Raw genomic sequence first — 18,944 nt, forward strand, 5'->3', positions numbered from 1 at the left:
AATTCCTCCATCCTCTGGAAAAAGTTCAAAGGTAATCGAGGAGAGGGAGCGAGGAGAGGAAATGTAGAAACAAATGCGCTTGTATGAAATTACTCTCCTTCACTAGCGGGTCATCATGCAAGTGACATTTACAGGGGTGGAATCCCAAAATAAATGTGTAAAGTAGTAAACAAAATGTAGCTAGTTGTGCTAGAAATGTTATAGATAAAAACTATATGCTACTTATTTTAAATATATGCATGCTTTTCTCCTCGGACAAAACAGGAGCTGATTCAAACGGCGTGGCGGATCTCAAAACTCTTCCACGAAGGACTCGCTTGTGCTTCCTCGATGGGAAGAGGCAAGGAGGACACTCCTCCATTCACCTACTAGCCAATTGACACCCTCCTAGACCACTTATTGGTTTCCCGGTCACAAAGTAAAGGAGGACGGAGTCGTCGACAAGAGGATGAACTTTTGCCCAATTGAGAATCTCCCATGTCAAAACAATACCAAAACATTCAATACACCTTTCTACATATCTAATTATATATTCAATATATGGAAACAATTAAAAGAGATTCGCCGGTACTTTTGGATATTTTTCAGCCAGTCGTTCAGAAAGTAGTGCCCAAAAGCGGTTACCGAACATTGCATACTTCATCACGTGTAGATATGTGCACCACATTATTCCTCCCTCTCTCGCTCTAGTGGATGCATCATGCACATATTGCTGGCTCACTCATATAAAAAAAAAATAATACTTCGTAGTCACCGAAGCATGTCTTTCATTTATTTACACTTCAGTATGTCAATAGACCATTAGACCAAAAACCACTGACTTTAATGTACATTTATGTTTAATGCACTTGTGATTACATAGAAACAGGCTGTTAAGTAATTCATTCACTCATTATAAAATAACAGTATTACAAAACTCACCTTTCAAAAATGCCCTAATAAAAGCTCTTTTACATTTTCACTCGGGAATAAAAACAGAAAGACATAGTAAAATACATATTGTGAACAGGAGGCCACTGTAGAAAGAGAAGAAAGAGTTACTTAGCTCCTGTTCTTGACTATCTAGCTATGGAATGCAGTCACGGCATTAGAGATATCTGGGATGCTGTAAGTCTATGAAGACCGAGGTCCTTGATTGAAACCGATGTACATTAAAATACAGGAGCAGTAGGCAGTGGATAGTCTAGACAATACATGGAGTCTAAACACTAAGGCCTTGGTAGACAAACGGCAGCGAGCGTCAATCTATGAGAACACAATACATTAATGTAACAGTTGAGGACACGCATTGTGACAGTGATAAAGGACAAAGTATCATAAGTTTTGGCTTTGGTATCAAAACTAAAGAATGAGTTCCCAAGAAAGTATTGATCAGAACCGTGGAGTCGACCAAGGGTTTGACAAGTTCTATTGACCTCCTAAAAACAAACACAGAGATGGGGGAATTAGTGTGAGTTCTATCAACAACTCTGATTCAATTAAGGACAAGAAACACAATAATCAACACTGTTAATCAGTGAGAAAGTTATACTAAACTTTGTGTGGCCACATGGAACGTTCTCTGAAACGCTCTCCCACGTTTCACTCTCTCTCAGCCCTTATAAAAACTCTTACAAACACAATCTTTCCACTGATAGTAGTTGAGTCATTGCAGAGCTTTAGAGATACATTTCATGAGCAAGTTACATAATAGGGTAATCTTGATCCAAAATCAAATGAAGGGAAAATACACACAAAAAATCTTACTCTATAAAATAATTGGGCTCTCTAGGCAAAGAGGGAGAACTAAGATTTGAACAAATATTTGACAGACACACACAATAGAATGAGAGAATTATGTGGTTTGATTGATTTTCACAGAGTCGGCATCCAAAATGGCACCCTTTGCCAGGGGTCAAACTTTTCTTGCCCAGACAAAATAAAAATAAGATCTCATCAGGTGAATGATAATGGCAAAGAGAGATGATCAATAATTAAAAAAAGAATAGATTTGGTATAGTTTTTCCTTATTTTTACCTCACCAGTTATAATTAGCGACATTCATGAAAACATTGAAATAAACAAGATTCCACAAAAAAAAAAAAACATATGTTTGAACTAAATCAACTGACCCTGCATCTTTGCTTGTGTTACAAACTTATCGAGTCTAGTGGATGTCTCATTATAACTATACATTTGACCCATTCACAAGGCATGGCAATCACGTCTCATCTAACAAGGCAGCTATTTGGAGAAACAGTTTCCAGAACATTTCCAGATGTTTCTAAAGGTTTGAAAAACCCAGTAGAAAAAAGGTGGGTAGGTCAGAGAAGGCAGTAACAGTCTACAGTCAAAGGAAGATGTGATAGACATCCTGCAGTAGCTGGGTCAGATTCTCTCACCCTGGGTATACAAGGCAGACCAGAGCCCCTGGAAAAGAGCATGGTTGTGTTCAGTAGGCACAAAATGAGAGATAAATGTCCGAAACATGTGTGTGTGTTACAATCTGAACTTGTCCAATAAAAAAAATAAAAAATAAAAATGTGTTTTCATATTCTGTTGCAAAACACTTTGCTACAATTTGTCCTAATGAACATGACCCATTTAAAGGCTGGGTGAGCAGGTCCATCCATGGGAACTGACTGTAAGGAGGTCCAGAGTATTCTGAAAAGAGGAGTGGATCCCAGTCTCACTGCAGAGGGTTGTCAAACACAGAGTCAGGCAGGACCGAGATCTTCAGTTTCTTCTCTGGCCAGCTATATTCCTTCGGTAACTTGGTCTGGAAGGAGGAATCAAAACAGGGGAAAAACATTTAATGACAGATGCAGAACAAAGTTAAAATTCCAGAAACTTTGCAGGGTTTTTCCTTCCCTGCTTATTACGGTAATTCTCAAACCAGGATTTCAGAAAAATCGAGGAACTTCTGTAATTTTGCAACCGTAATATTACAGAACAGCTTCTTTATAGGCCGTGGATGCAGATCCATAGGTAGTCCCCCCCGGAAGCCTTCCCCAGAGATCCTAATCACATTCGGCGCATGCATTTCTTTACCTCTACTTTAGGCACACATTTTCATGGTCACCCTCCCTTCACATTTCTCACCGTCAATCGTGAGTGATAATTCTTCAAGTTTTACCGGCGAAACGTCCATGCAGCATCTGCATACCAAACTTTTGACCTCAATCAGTTTCATGGAAATATGCATTTATATGAGTGTTGATTTGAATTTATAGTGCATTCGGAAAGAATTCAGGACCTTGACTTTTTCAACATTTAGTTATGTTACAGCCTTTTTCTAAAATATATTAAATCGTTTCCCCCCCAACCTGAACACAATACCCCATAACAACAAAGCAAAAACAGGTTCCTAGGAATGTTTGCAAATGTATATACAGTACCAGTCAAAAGTTTGGACACACCTACTCATTCCAGGTTTTTTCTTTATTTTTACTATTTTCTACACTGTAGAATAGTGAAAATATCAAAACTATAAATTAACACATATGGAATCATGTAGTAAGCAAGAAAAAAAGTGTAAAACAAATCAAAATACTTCATATTTGAGATTCTTCAAAGTAGCCACCCTTTGCCTTGATGACAGCTTGGCACACTCTTGGCATTCTTTCAACCAGTTTCATAAGGTAGTCATCTGGAATGCATTTCAATTAACAGGTGTGCCTTGTTAAAAGTTAATTTGTGGAATTTATTTCCTTAAGTCAATCTGGTAAATTTCAATAACTTTGCAAGTTTCTTCAAGTGCAGTAGCAAAAACCATCAAGTGCTATGAGGAAACTGGCTCTCATGAGGACCGCCATAGGAAAGGAAGACCCAGAGTTACCTCTGCTGCAGAGGATAAGTTCATTAGTTACCAGCCTCAGACATTACAGCCCAAATAAATACTTAAGAGTTCAAGTAACAGACACATCAACATCTACTGTTCAGAGGAGACAGTGTGAGTCAGGCCTTCATGGTCGATTTTCTGCAAAGAAACCACTACTAACAGACACCAATAAAAAGAAGAACAGATTTGCTTGGGCCAAGAAACACAAGCAATGGACATTAGACCGGTGGAAATCTGTCCTTTGGTCTGATGAGTCCAAATTTGAGATTTTTGGTTCCAATCGCCATGTCTTTGTGAGACGCAGAGTAGATGAACAGATGATCTCTGCACATGTGGTTCCCACCGTGAAGCATGGAGGAGTGATGGTGTGGGGGTGCTTTGCTGGTGACACTGTCAGTGATTTATTTAGAATTCAAGGCACACTTAACCAGCATGGCTACCACAGCATTCTGAAGTGATACGCCATCCCGCCATGACCCAACACACCTCCAGGCTGTGTAAGGGCTATTTGACCAAGAAAGAGTGATGGAGTGCTGTATCAGATGACCTGGCCTCCACAATCACCTGACCTCAACCCAATTGAGATGGTTTGGTGTGAGTTGGACCACAGAGTGAAGGAAAAGCAGCCAACAAGTGCTCAGCATATGTGGAAACTCCTTCAAGACTGTTGGAAAAGCATTCCAGGTGAAGCTGGTTGAGAGAATGCCAAGAGTGTGCAAGCTGTCATCAAGGCAAAGGGTGACTATTTGAAGAATCTCATATATAAAATATATTTTGATGTGTATCACTTTTGGTTACTACATGATTCCATATGTGTTACTTCATAGTTTTGATGTCTTCACTTTTATTCTACAATGTAGAAAATAGTACAACGTCAAGGATTATCAATGGAAACAGGATGCACCTGAGCTCAATTTCAAGTCTAATAGCAAATGGTCTGAATACTTAGGTAAATAAGGCAGTTTATTAATTGTGATACATTTTCTAAAATTCTGAAAACCTGTTTTCGCTTTGTCATTATGGGATATTGTGTGTAGATTGATGAGTAAAAATGTATAATTTAATCAATTTGTCGAAGGCGGTGACATAAAATGTGGAAAAAGTCAAGGCGTCTGAATACTTTCCGAATGCACTGTATGTACAGTGATGGTGTTAAACTGTAGAATACCTGTGTGTTGTTTCAATCAAAGCACATACAGTGCCTTCAGAAAGTATTCACAACCCTTGAGTTTTTTCAATATTTGTTGTGTTACAGCCTCATTTTTTTTGTCACTGGCCTACACACAATACCCCATAATGTCAAAGTGGAATTATGTTTTCAGAAATGGTCACAAATTAATAAAAAAACTTAAATGTCTTGAGTCAATAATTATTCAACCTTTGTTATGCCAAGCCGAAATAAGTTCACGAGTAAAAATGTGCTTAACAAGTCACATAATACGTTTCATAGACTCATTCTGTGTGCAGTAGTGTTTAATATGATCTTAGAATGACTACCTCATCTCTGTACCCCACACATACAGATAATTGTTACCGTCCCTCAGTCTAGCAGTGAATTTCAAACACAGATTCAACCACAAAGACCAGGGAGATTTTCCAATGTCTTGCAAAGGGCACCTATCGGTAGATGGGTAAAAAAAAAAAAGAGGGAAAAAAAAGCAGACATTGAATATCCCTTGGTGTTGATTACACTTTGGTGTAATTAATTCTGTTAATTACACTTTGGGTGTAATGATAAACCATCCAGTCACTACAAAGGTAAAGGCGTCCTTCCTAACTCAGTTGCCTGAGAGGAAGGACACCGCACAGGGATTTCACCATGAGGCCAATGGTGACTTTAAAACATTTTATTGGCTGTGATAGGAGAAAACTGAGGATGGATCAACAACATTGTAGTTACTCCACAATACTAACCTAAATGACAGAGTGAAAAGAAGGAAGCCTGTACAGAACACAAATATTCCAAAACATGCATCCTGTTCGCAACAAGGCACTAAAGTAATACTGCAACAACAAGAAAATGTGGCAAAGAAATTGACTTTTTGTCCTGAACATTAAGTGTTATGTTTGGTGCAAATCCAATACAACACATAACTGAGTACCACATTCCATATTTTCAAGCATAGTGGTGGCTGTATCACGTTAAGGACTGGGGAGTTTTCAGGATAAAAAAAAGAAACCGAATGGAGCTAAGCACAGAGGAAAACATGGTTCAGTCTGTTTTCCACAAGTCACCAGGAGATCAATTCACCTTTCAGCAGGACAATAACCTAAAACACAAAGCCAAATCTACACTCAAGTTGCTTACCAAGAAGACAGTGAATATTCCTGAGTGGCCACAATACAGTTTTGACTAAAACTGTTTGAAAATCTATGGCAAGACCTGAAAATGTATTTCTAGCTATGATCAACAAACAATTCGACAGAGCTTCAAGATTTTTGAAAATAATTTTTACAAAAAATTGGCAAATGTTGCACAATCCAGGTGTGGAAAGCTCTTAGAGACTTACCAGAAAGACCCACAGCTGTAATCAATGCAAAAGGTGCCTCTACGAAGTATTGACTGAATACTTATGTAAATTAGATATTTCATTTTCAATACATTTGCTACAGTTTCTAAACGCACATTTTCACTGTGTCATTATAGGTTATTGTGTGTAGATAGGTGGAACAATAAAATCAATGTAATACATTTTGAATTCAGGCTGTAACAACAAAATGTGGAATAAGTCAAGGGGTATGAATATTTTCTGAAGGTACTGTATTTTGCCAACAGTAGTGCACAGTTGAATTTTGGCCACATTATAGAAAAATGCAACCACTCGCACAATCCATAAATCTCCTAAGAAAACGTGGTGTTTTTGTCTTACAATAATGTTATATTGTATTATATTCTCTTGTGTAGAATACTATCGTTGATCTCGTAGACATTGATTCAGCTTTGATCTAACTTTATTAAACAAACACCATTCTCAATTCATCACATTAGCCTGTTCTCTGAGCAGCCGAACGAGTAGAGCAGAGTGTGCGTAAAGTAGAGAATCCCACACATGCACAGAAGCTTCGTACCTTCAGCTGTCGGGAAGAGGGTTCCAGAGAACTCAAATCCACAGCCACTCCATTCTTTATATTACCCCTGTAAAGAATGGTAAAAGGCGTTTCCCTCACCTCCTCTCGAGTGTTGAGCTCCGATAGGTCTCCAAGCATCTGTTCAACAAACTCTTCAGTCAGCAATATCTGAGAAGGAGATATGGTAACATAAGTACATGCAGCAAGTATGCACTTGAAGCAGTTTGTGTGTTTACCTGTAGCCAGGGTCCATGTGCGGCGTACGGGTGTTCCTCAGTAGCAAAGGCCCCCTCTACTCCAGTGGATACGAAGGTGATGGCTGTGTCTCCATTAATACTCTTATAGGTGAAGTGTCTACCATGGAGCAAACGACCCCTAAGCATAGAAGATGACGAGCACAATAATCATTAAATCACTGAATACATACAGTATGTAAGAAGTTTGCTGGATTGGAGAGCCTGCTTCTTCTCACCCTCCGTCTCTCTCTCACACGCCACTCCCAATCTCTCCCGCTTTCATACACAAAGGGCTCAGATGACCCTGGTCTTGTTTTATGTAATCTGTATGTATGTGGGAAGACCCAGGCTCACCCCCAACTCCAGTGTGTGTGTGTGTGTACCTGAGACAGAGGGGCAGCAGTGTTCCTGACTCCTGGTTGAATTTCAGATGAACACTTTCCAGTTGTCTGGTACGAACTAGCTCGTGAGGAATGATGGCCGCTGAACTCTCACTCTCCAGACTGTCCTTACGACTTCTAGAGAAAGAAGGGGAGTCAGAAAGAGATTTAAATGACCACTTATGTTCAGGGGAAACAAGTCCGATGGTGGTGTGTAGCTCCCTATAAAGTGTGTGAATGACTTTGCTATGGAACTGGACATGTACGGAGAAACCAGGGGGAGAATTGTACCACATACAATTTCATACACCTATCTTGTGTTGTTCAATGTCCCAATACTGTGTACACACTTGGGTCTCATGGCATGGTCTCTGGATGGGTTAAGGGGAGGCGTATGCAGGTGTATAGTCTACTCTAGAGAACAATACAAAGGAGGGGGTGAAAGCTGTTGATGTGACATCACCGCTTGAGAGGAAAGAGAAAAACATGAGTGGAGTGTGTGTGCCTGAATGCTGACTCAGAATGAACATTTCGAGTGGGAAAGTGAGTAAATAGCAGCTGCACTGTGTGGGTATGTACTCACTGAGGCCTGTCGTGTCCTTGTTTCTGTGAGTTGATAGGGGGTAGTGCTGCTTTAGTGTTGAACTCCAGTCCTTTCCTCAGGGCTTCTCTGATCTGCTCTGTATCTGCAGTGGACAAACCATTGGGTTAGTTTTTAGACATACAGTAACATTAGGACACAAAATCACTCCGTAAGGACTTAAATCACAATATTGCTTACACTTATCTGGGTAGTGCCCAATAGATTTGCTGCAAAGAAACCACTACTAAAGGACACCAATAAAAAGAAGAACAGACTTGCTTGGGCCAAGAAAGACAAGCAATGGACATTAGACCGGTGGAAATCTGTCCTTTGGTCTGATGAGTGCAAATTTGAGATTTTTGGTTCCAGCTGCCGTGTCTTTGTGAGACGCAGAGTAGGTGAATGGATGATCTCTGCATGTGTGGTTCCCACCGTGAAGCATGGAAGAGTGATGGTGTGGGGGTTCTTTGCTGTGACACTGTCAGTGATTTATTTAGAATTTAAGGCACACTTAACCAGCATAGCTTCCACAGCACTCTGCAGTGATATGCCATCCTATCATTTGTTTTTCAACAGGACAATGACCCAACACACCTCCAGGCTGTGTAAGGGCTATTTGACCAATTGAGATGGTTTGGGATGAGTTGGCCCGCAGAGTGAAGGAAAAGCAACCAACAAGTGCTCAGTATATGTTGGAAATCCTTCAAGATTGTTGGAAAAGCATTCCAGGTGAAATTGGTTGAGAGAATGCCAAGAGTGTGCAAAGCTGTCATCAAGGAAAAGAGTGGCTACTTCAAATATTTTTTGACTTAACACTTTTTTGGTTACTACATGATTCCATATGTGTCATTTCATAGTTTTGATGTCTTCACTATTATTCTAGATGAAGGAAAAAGGAAACCTTTTCCTTCATCTTGTTCAACTGTTGCCATGCACCTGCAAAAAGATTGCTCAGATGTGCGAGTGCCTTTTGAATTTTTTTCACTACTATTCTACAAAGTAGAAAATAGTAAAAATAAAAAACATTTAATGAGTAGGTGTGTCCAAACGTTTGACTGGCACTTTATGCATGCATGCATGCATGCATGCATGTATGTATGTATGTATGTATGTATGTACATACAGTTGAAGTTGGAAGTTTACATGCACTTAGGTTGGAGTCATTAAAACTCGTTTTTCAAACACTCCACAAATTTCTTGTTAACAGACAGATTATTTCACTTATAATTCACTGTGTCACAATTCCAGTGGGTCAGAAGTTTACATACACTAAGTTGACTGTGCCTTTAAACAGCTTGGAAAATTCCAGAAAATGTTGTCATGGCTTTAGAAGCTTCTGATAGGCTAATTGACATCATTTGAGTCAATTGGAGGTGTACCTGTGGATGTATTTCAAGGCCTGCCTTCAAACTCAGTGCCTGTTTGCTTGACATCATGGGAAAATCAAAAGAAATCAGCCAAGACCTCAGGAAAAAAAATGGTAGACCTCCACAGGTCTGGTTCATCCTTGAGAGCAATTTCCAAACGGCTGAAGGTATCACGTTCATCTGTACAAACAATAGTACGCAAGTATAAACACCATGGGACCACGCAGCCGTCATACCACTCAGGAAGGAGACGCGTTCTGTCTCCTAGAGATGAACGTACTTTGGTGCGAAAAGTGCAAATCAATCCCAGAACAAAGGACCTTGTGAAGATGCTGGAGGAAACAGGTACAAAAGTATCTATCCCACAGTAAACGAGTCCTATATCGATATAACCTGAAAGGCTGCTCCACAAGGAAGAAGCCACCGCTCCAAAACCGCCATAAAAAAGCCAGACTACGGTTTGCAACTGCACATGGGGACAAAGATCGTACTTTTTGGAGAAATGTCCTCTGGTCTGATAAAACAAAAATAGAACTGTTTGGCCATAATGACCATTGTTATGTTTGGAGGAAAAAGGGGGAGGCTTGCAAGCCGAAGAACACCATCGCAACCGTGAAGCACGGGGGTGGCAGCATCATGCTGTGGGGGTGCTTTGCTGCAGGAGGGACTGGTGCACTTCACAAAATAGATGGCATCATGAGGAAGGACAATTATGTGGATATATTGAAGCAACATCTCAAGATATCAGTCAGGAAGTTAAAGCTTGGTCGCAAATGGGTCTTCTAAATGGACAATGACCTCAAGCATACTTCCAAAGTTGTGGCAAAATGGCTTAAGGACAACAAAATAAAGGTATTAGGGTGGCCATCACAAAGCCCTGACCTCAATCCTATGGAAAATGTGTGGGCAGAACTGAAAAAGCGTGTGTGAGCAAGGAGGCCTACAAACCTGACTCAGTTACACCAGCTCTGTCAGGAGGAATAGGCCAAAATTCATTCTACTTACTGTGGGAAGCTTGTGGAAGGCTACCCAAAACATTTGACCCAAGTTAAACAATTTAAAGGCAATGCTACCAAATACTAATTGAGTGTATGTAAACTTTTGACCCACTGGGAATGTGATGAAAGAAATAAAAGCGGAAATAAATCACTCTACTATTATTCTGACATTTCACATTCTTAAAATAAAGTGGTGATCCTAACTGACCTAAGAAAGGGAATTCTTACTAGGACTAAATGTCAGGAATTGTGAAAAATTGAGTTTAAATGTATTTGGCTAAGGTGTATGTAAACTTCCGACTTCAACTGTATGTATGTATGTATGTATGTATGTATGTATGTATGTATGCATATAGTTTTGCAACAGAAAACAAATATGAGCCGTTCTTATTGGAGAAGTCCAGATAGTCCCTCCCCGTTTCAAAAAAAAAAGAAAAAAAAGTTGGTGCCTATTGAACACAACCCAGGTCAGATCTATGATGGCCCATTAGAATTGTCTAGGGATATAAGTTAGGTGTGTGTGTGTGTGTGTTATACCTTTCTCCGACAGTCTTCGTGGCTGAGATCCTATACAGATGGAGCGGCTGTCCTCTTCATCCTCGGAAGGCCGGCTGAGGTCGTCCCACACACACTTTGCGCTCACGCCACTCAAGTTGGATCCCTCTGTCTCTATACCCTGGTCCACACGCTCCTGCTTAGGATGAGCAAACACACACGCAAACCTTAACACTAGCCCACACACACATTAACGCACACTCAAACACATTGTGGGGACTGAACCAGCAGGTGGCGCTGTTTGAATGAAAATACAATTTGAATTAATACACAAAGTAACTAATCAAAGCCTTACTTGTAAATGCGGGTCGATGTCAAACATGGTCTCTCCTCTCCTCATGTCAGTTATCAACCAGGGTCCTCCGGCACTGAACACAGACAGCATGGTGGAGAAAAGAGAATCATGGACTCGGTCACACTGGGTTAATATGAAATAAGACTGGTAGTCTGGCAGGGAGGTGTCTCATATTTCAAACTCACACATGGACCCCTCGGAGAAGCTCCAGTATTCCCTGGCCGTTCCACTGTTGGGCCGCCTGCAACTCTTCTGTACACACACCCACAATCTACAGAGGAGAGGGAGTTAACACACAAAAAGAAAGAGGGTAAAAGGACACACACAGAAGGCTATTATAGACTCTGAGGGAGTAGGCCGTAGAGCCTGGGGCTAGATTAGCTCACCTGCAGGAAGTTGACCAGGCCGAAGGGTGTGTGGACCGGCGATATCTGGGGGTCCTCAGTGAGCAGCATGTGTTGGATACGAGACTCACTGTTGTCCAGGGGACTGTGCCACGATATGTGGTCTCCACTGCAAAATGTGTTTTCTACAGGAAAGATGGATGTGAAAGACCACTCTGTGATATATTGGAAAATATGTTACAGTTTTCTCATCACTAGCCTAACAGCAAACGAGAAAGGATCATCAGACAAAGAAAAGAGTGATGGTAAGAATGATAGGAGAAAAAGTGAGGAAAAAGGGGAGTGTATGTATACAGTGCATTCGGAAAGTATTCAGACCCCTTTACTTTTTCCAGATTTGTGACTGACCGGCTCGATTCGGTCTTATGTAGGAACATTTTAAAATTGTGTTTTTTACATTAGATAAAAGTAGAGACTCAGAGCTAGAACATGGTATATCATACACTACATTTGAGGAACAATGGGAAAGTAATTCTGCTATTTAAGTTGATAAACTTGTAACCTCACTTTCCAGAAAATGGCCCTTGAATGTTTTGGTACGCTTACTGGAGAGCTCTTCTTTGTCTACACCCATTGAGTATCGTTCACACCCTCTTAAGCTTTAGCTCCACCCATCGCTAAGTATTTCCTAAACAACCAAAGATTTCAAGACTAAAGGCTGGTTTATACTACGGGTGTGTTCGTAAATTTTATTTGTAGCGCCAGAGTGTGCTCTGGGCGTTCGAAAACTAAGAGCGTTGTCAGATTGTCCGTTCGTAAATTCAGAGCGCTTCACTCTCGGAGCGTTCAGACCTAACAGCAGTAGTCAAGCACCCAAGCTAACTGGCTAAAGTTGGCTAGCTTGCTAGCTGCTGCCAGAACAGCTAACTCTGACCATTTTACTCGCACTAGCAGAGCTGGTTAGGCTGTTTTCATGTTATCCAGAGTGTTGGTGACTGCAACTGTGCTGCTGGCAACAATTTAATTATACTTTTTTTTCAACTTTTACTGACACTGGTCATATTCAACGGGTGTTGAACGTTCATAAATTCTAAAGTTATTCTGCACTCTGCCACACTCAGTGCTCTGAAATCGGAGTAGATAGCTGGTAAATTCACTCTGGCTACGTCTATCGACAGTTGTTGCAGTGACATCATGAACTTTCTATTGAAATGGTTACTTGCATAGTGGAGTCCTTTGTTTAGATATTTAGCTAGCTCGCTAAACAATGAACTACGTTGCCAGCAGCACAGTATTTATGCTGCAGTAGTTTGTGTCGGGGGCTAGGGTCAGTCTGTTATATCTGGAGTATTTCTCCTGTCATATCCGGTGTCCTGTGTGAATTTAAGTATGCGCTCTCTAATTCTCTCTTCCGGAGGACCTGAGCCCTAGGACCATGCCTCAGGACAACCTGGCATGATGACTCCTTGCTGTCCCCAGCCCACCTGGCCGTGCTGCTGCTCCAGTTTCAACTGTTCTGCCTGCGGCTATGGAACCCTGACCTGTTCACCAGACGTGCTACCTGTCCCAGACCTGCTGTTTTCAACTCTCTAGAGACAGCAGGAGCTGTAGAGATACTCTCAATGATCGGCTATGAAAAGCCAACTGACATTTACTCCTGAGGTGCTGACCTGTTGCACCCTCGACAACTACTGTGATTATTATTATTTGACCATGCTGGTCATTTATGAACATTTGAACATCTTGGCCATGTTCTGTTATAATCTCCACCCGGCACAGCCAGAAGAGGACTGGCCACGCCTCATAGCCTGGTTCCTCTAGGTTTCTTCCTAGGTTTTGGCCTTTCTAGGGAGTTTTTCCTAGCCACCGTGCTTCTACACCTGCATTGCTTGCCGTTTGGGGTTTTAGGCTGGGTTTCTGTACAGCACTTCGAGATATCAGCTGATGTAAGAAGGGCTATATAAATAAATTTGATTTGATAATCCCAACTCATAAGGTTACTACCCTGCATGAATCTGCAGGTAGCTAACCAACAAGGTTCAATGTTAGCTAGCTAACATTAGGCTATAACTAGCAATGCAAATGGCTCTGAGATACGAATAATATTACTACACAGATCATACACATAACGTTAGCTAGCAAGCTAATGTTAGCTAGCTAGCTAACAGTACACTAACTTGTAAACGTCTTTGCCAAAATTTGAAATGTGTAATAGCTGAAAATGTAGCTAGCTAGACTATCTTTCCTGTAAACATGGAAGGACACTTCTCCCTCTCTATCACGGATGCCATGGTTGACCTTAGAAGGCTGTTGTATGAAACACTTTTTCGCTCTGTTGTCTTTTCGACAATCAAACACCAGAATTAGCTATCATACTCTAATTCCACGGATTTCAAAACTCGGTCCTCCTAAAAGTGGAGAGCAACCCTTATGCAGTTGTACTATGTGATATCTTTCCAAAAAATTGTACCTACACATACCGACCAGCTCATGTTATAGACAAAAGCGTGCTACATGGCAGACCAATCCAAACTCATCTCTCGGCATGTCCAGCCCACTCATCTCAGCCAATCATGGCTAGCGGGAAGGTTGTTGACTTTTCCCATGGCTAAGCCAACTAGGCTCATAATTTAACAATTTTATTTGTATTTACAGATGACATACACATTTGTTATTAAGGCACATGAAACTTCATGAAACTTCACGTTCCAGATGGCATCTGCCAAAAAACGTATTTTGATCAAATAAAAGTTGCCTCTGTGTTACATTACAGCCGCATTCTCAAATGTATTAAATAATTTTTCCCCCTCATCAATCTACATACAATACTGCATAATGAGAAAGCAAAAACAAGTTTTTAGAAATGTTTGCAAAAAAACAAAAATACCTTATTTACATAAGTATTCAGACCCTTTTCTATGAGACTCGAAATTGAGCTCAGGTGCATCCTGTTTCCATTGATCATCCTTGAGATGTTTCTACAACTGGATAATGTATCAAAAAAATGTCTGCAGCATTCAAGGACCCCCAAGAACACAGTGGCCTCCATTCTTAAATGGAAGATGTTTGGAACCACCAAGACTCTTCCTAGAGCTGGCCGCCCGGCCAAACTGAGCAATCGGTGGACAAGGGCCTTGGTCAGGGAGGTGATCAAGAACCTGATGGTCACTCTTACAGAGCTCTTGAGTTCGTCTGTGGAGATGAGAGAACCATTTCTGCGGCACTCCACCAATCAGGCTTTTATGGTAGTGTGGCCAGATGGAAGCAACTCCTCAGTAAAAGGCACATGACAGCCCGCTTGGAGTTTGCCAAAAGGCACCTAAACGACTCTCAGACCATGAGAAATAAGAGTCGCTGGTCTGAGGAACCCAAGATTGAAATTGTTGGCCTGAATGTCAAGCGTCACATATGGAGGAAAACTGACACCATCCCTACGGTGAAGCGTGTTGGTGCCAGCATCATGCTGTGGGGATGTTTTCAGTGACAGGGACTGGGAGACCAGACGGGATCGAGGCAAAGATGAACGGAGCAAAGTACAGAGAGATCCCTTGATGAAAACCTGCTCCAGAGTGCTCAGGACCTCAGACTGGGGTGAATGTTCACCTTCCAACAAGACAACGACCCTAAGCACACAGTCCTGAATGCCAGAGCCCGGATTTGAACCCAATCAGACATCTCTGGAGAGACCTGAAAAAAGCTGTGCAGCGATGCTCCCCATCCAACTTGACAGAGCTTGAGAGGATCTCCAGAGAAGAATGGAAGAAACTCCCCAAATACAGTTGTGCCAAGCTTCATACCGTAACATCATACCCAAGAAGACTCGAGGCTGTAATCGCTGCCAAAGGTGCTTCAACAAAGTACTGAGAAAAGTGTCTGAATACTTATGTAAATGTGATATTCCAGTAGATTTTGAATACATTTGCAAAAATTTCTAACCAGTTTTTGCTTTGTCATTATGGGGTATTGTGTGTAGCTTGATGAGGGGAAAAAAATTAGAAGAGAAAGAAGCAGTGAGAGTAAGCAAGAGATCCTGCCAGAGGAATCCCCACAAAGTAATCATTGCGCATGGTTAAGTGATTTGAAAGACTTAGCGAAGTGGAGCACACAACACACCAAGAAAGGTCTGGGAGAAAAGAGGGAAACTTATTTTTCACAGATGTAAAGAAAATACTATTAAGATGAGAGGAAATTTGTCAAGTATGACGAAGTTTAAACACACTTCCCCCCATCAGAGAGAGAAATGGAAATTAGACTTCCTGAGTTTCCCCAGAGCCCAGAGGACCTTAACAGTGATATGTGAATGCTAACATACACCGTTACACCTTTTCTAGTACAATGCACTGGAAGCAATTTTTCAACTAACCTTTACTTGGTGATCATTTCTTCGCTCATGATTCGTAAGAAAGAAACTCTAATAAACATAGGTGTGTAGTTGCAGGTGGTATTCCAAGAAACAGAGAATATTCGCCATTTTAGCTGCCAGACATCTTGCATTTCCCAACATCTTTGCAGGAACAAGTTGTTTCAATGCGATGTGGCCTCAGCCACATGTAGTAGTAGATGACAGGAAGCTTGGCCCAGTGATGTACTGGTCCCTACGCACTACCCACTATAGCGCCTTATGGTCAGATGCCGAGCAGTTGCCATACCAGGCGGTGATGCAACCGGTCAGGATGCTCTCGATAGTGCAACTTTTTGAGGATCTGGGCACCCATGCCATATCTTTTCAGTCTCCTGAGGGGGAAAAGGTATTGTCGTGCCCTCTTCACGGCTGTCTTGGTGTGTTTGGACCATGATAGTTTGTTGGTGATGTGGACACCAAGGAACTTGAAAATCTTGACCGCTCCACTACAGCCCCGTCGATGTTAATGGGGGCCTGTTTGGCCCGCCTTTTCCTGTAGTCCACAATCAGCTCGTTTTCCTTGCTCACATTGAGGGAGAGGTTGTGGTCTTAGCACCACACTGGCAGGTCTCTGACTTCCTCCCTATAGGCTGTCTCATTGTTGCCGGTGATCACGACTACCACTTTTGCGTCGTCAGCAAACTTAGTGATGGTGTTGGAGTCGTGTTTGGCAAAGCAGTCGTGGGTGAACAAGGAGTACAGGAGGGGACTAAGCACACACGCCTGGAGGGGCACCAGTGTTGAGGATCAGCGTGGCAGACATGTTGTTGCCTACCCTTACCACCTGGGGCAGCCCGTCAGGAAGTCCAGGATCCAGTTGCAGAGGGAGGTGTTTAGTCCCAGGGTCCTTAACTTAGTGATGAGCTTTATGGGCACTATGGTGTTGAACGCTGAGCTGTAGTCAATGAACAGCATTCTCACATAGGTGTTCCGTTTGTCGAGGTGGGAAAGGGCAGTGTGGAGTGCGATTGAGATTGCGTCTTCTGTGGATCTGTTGGGGCAGTATGCGAATTGGAGTGCGTCTAGGGTAGGGCGATATATCGATATAAAAAATATATCGATATATTTTAAATGTGATATGAAATTAGACCATTTGGCATATATCGATATAGTTCAAATTTGCGCTTTGATCCTTGCTCCAAGCAAGCTGCAGACCCGGAGCTCTCTGTGCTGCTCCCCGCCCCTCCTCTTTCATGCACAGAGGGGGGAGGGGCAGGAACAGACACTTCAACAAACATGGAGGAAGCAACAGCGTCTGCGGAGCGTTTTGAGGAGGAATTGGTTAGTAAAAGAAAAAGCATTGGCTCAGTAATTTGGAGATGGTTCGGATTCAAAGTATCAGATGAGCAACAAAATCACGTTATATGTAGGCAGTGCCATAAAAAAGTTACAGCCAGGGGTGGAAGCACTACAAATCTTTTTCACCACCTAAAAGTGGCACAAACTGCAATACGAAGAGTGTGTGAAACTGCGCGCTGCAGAAGCCCCAGCCGCAAGCCGTCGACAACCCGAAAAAGCTCCAGCCCCGAAACAAAGCTCACTGCAAACTTCATTTTCCCGCAGTGTGCCTAATGAAAAGAAAATTGGCAAGTGGTGTACTATAACTAAAGCGGTGTCCTATCACATTGCTAAAGATATGGTCCCTGTTGCAACTGTGGAACAAGTCGGATTCAAAAAGCTACTGAAAACTATGGACCCGAGATATGAGCTTCCCAGTCGCAACTACTTTGCACGAGAAGCACTGCCACAAATGTACACTGAAGTCAGGCACCTTATGGAGCTTTGATTTTAAAAAAAAGGTACTCCTGTTGTTATACAGTGTTTGTTTACATGTTATTGTTATTTGAACAGCTGAGCATTTAATCTGAACCAGGTGAAGAGCCCTGTTTATTATTTATTCATTTGATTTTTCAACTGTTCACTGAAATAGCCGGTTTCAATAAAACTACTTGAGACATGTCATATCTGGCTTTGACTTTGACTGAACATTTGCTCTCACTTAGCGGAAAAAAATATCGGGATATATATCTTATGTCGATATTCAGCCTAAATATATCGGGATATGACTTTTGGTCCATATCGCCCAGCCCTAGTCTAGGGTATCCGGGATGATGCTGTTGATGTGAGCCATGACCAGCCTTTCAAAGCACTTCATGGCTAGGCAGGTTACCTTCGCTTCCTTGGGCACAGGGACTATAGTGGTCTGCTTGAAACATGTAGGTATTACAGACTCGGTCAGGGAGAGGTTGAAAATGTCAGAAGACAGTTCCCAGTTGGTCCGTCCATGCTTTGAGTACACGTCCTGGTATTCCGTCTGGCCCCGCAGCTTTGTGAATGTTGACCTGTTTAAAAGTCTTGCTCATATCGGCTACCGAGAGCGTTATGACACAGTCGTCCGGAAGAGCTGGCGCTCTCATGCATGCTTCAGTGTTGCTTGCCTCGAAGCGAGCATAAAAGGCGTTTAGCTCGTCTGGTAGGCTTGCGTCACTGGGCAGCTCATGGCTGGGTTTCCCTTTCTGGACCGTAATAGTTTTCAAGCTCTGCCACATCCGACGAGCATCAGAGCCGGTGTAGTAGGATTCAATCTTAATCCTGTATTGACACTTTGCCTGTTTGATGGTTCGTCTTAGTTGGGGCATGTACATACGATCACTGTGGGGACGACATCGTCAATGCACTTATTGATGAAGCCGATGACTGAGGTGGTATACTCCTCAATGCCATTGGATGAATAACGGAACATATTCCAGTCTGTGCTAGCAAAACAGTCCTGTAGCGTAGCATCCATGTCATCTGACCACTTCCGTATTGAGCGAGTCACTGGTACTTCCTGCTTTAGTTTTGCTTGTAAGCAAGAATCAGGAGGATAGAATTATGGTCAGATTTGCCAAATGG

The 18,944-nt window shown here is 42.0% G+C and overlaps 1 protein-coding gene across 4 annotated transcripts in view; it reads right to left on the bottom strand.

Moving 5' to 3' along the window:
* Positions 1-750: 750 nt before the first annotated feature.
* Positions 751-18,944, bottom strand: part of LOC106576854 (suppressor of fused homolog) — a 50,664-nt gene continuing 32,470 nt past the window's right edge. For 3 of the 4 annotated variants that reach the window (XM_045700677.1, XM_045700678.1, XM_014154331.2), the window contains 9 exons: positions 11,690-11,832; positions 11,489-11,574; positions 11,304-11,376; positions 10,991-11,147; positions 8,089-8,191; positions 7,509-7,643; positions 7,126-7,264; positions 6,989-7,057; positions 751-2,758 (listed from right to left, as the gene is read on the bottom strand). In XM_045700677.1, coding sequence (XP_045556633.1) covers positions 2,669-2,758; positions 6,989-7,057; positions 7,126-7,264; positions 7,509-7,643; positions 8,089-8,191; positions 10,991-11,147; positions 11,304-11,376; positions 11,489-11,574; positions 11,690-11,832 — 995 coding nt within the window. In that variant the 3' untranslated portion in view covers positions 751-2,668. The remainder of the gene's footprint in view (positions 2,759-6,988; positions 7,058-7,125; positions 7,265-7,508; positions 7,644-8,088; positions 8,192-10,990; positions 11,148-11,303; positions 11,377-11,488; positions 11,575-11,689; positions 11,833-18,944) is intronic. The other variant, XM_014154332.2, reaches the window with a different exon arrangement.

The sequence above is a fragment of the Salmo salar genome, chromosome ssa18, assembly GCF_905237065.1.
Source record: "Salmo salar chromosome ssa18, Ssal_v3.1, whole genome shotgun sequence".
NCBI lineage: Eukaryota > Metazoa > Chordata > Actinopteri > Salmoniformes > Salmonidae > Salmo > Salmo salar.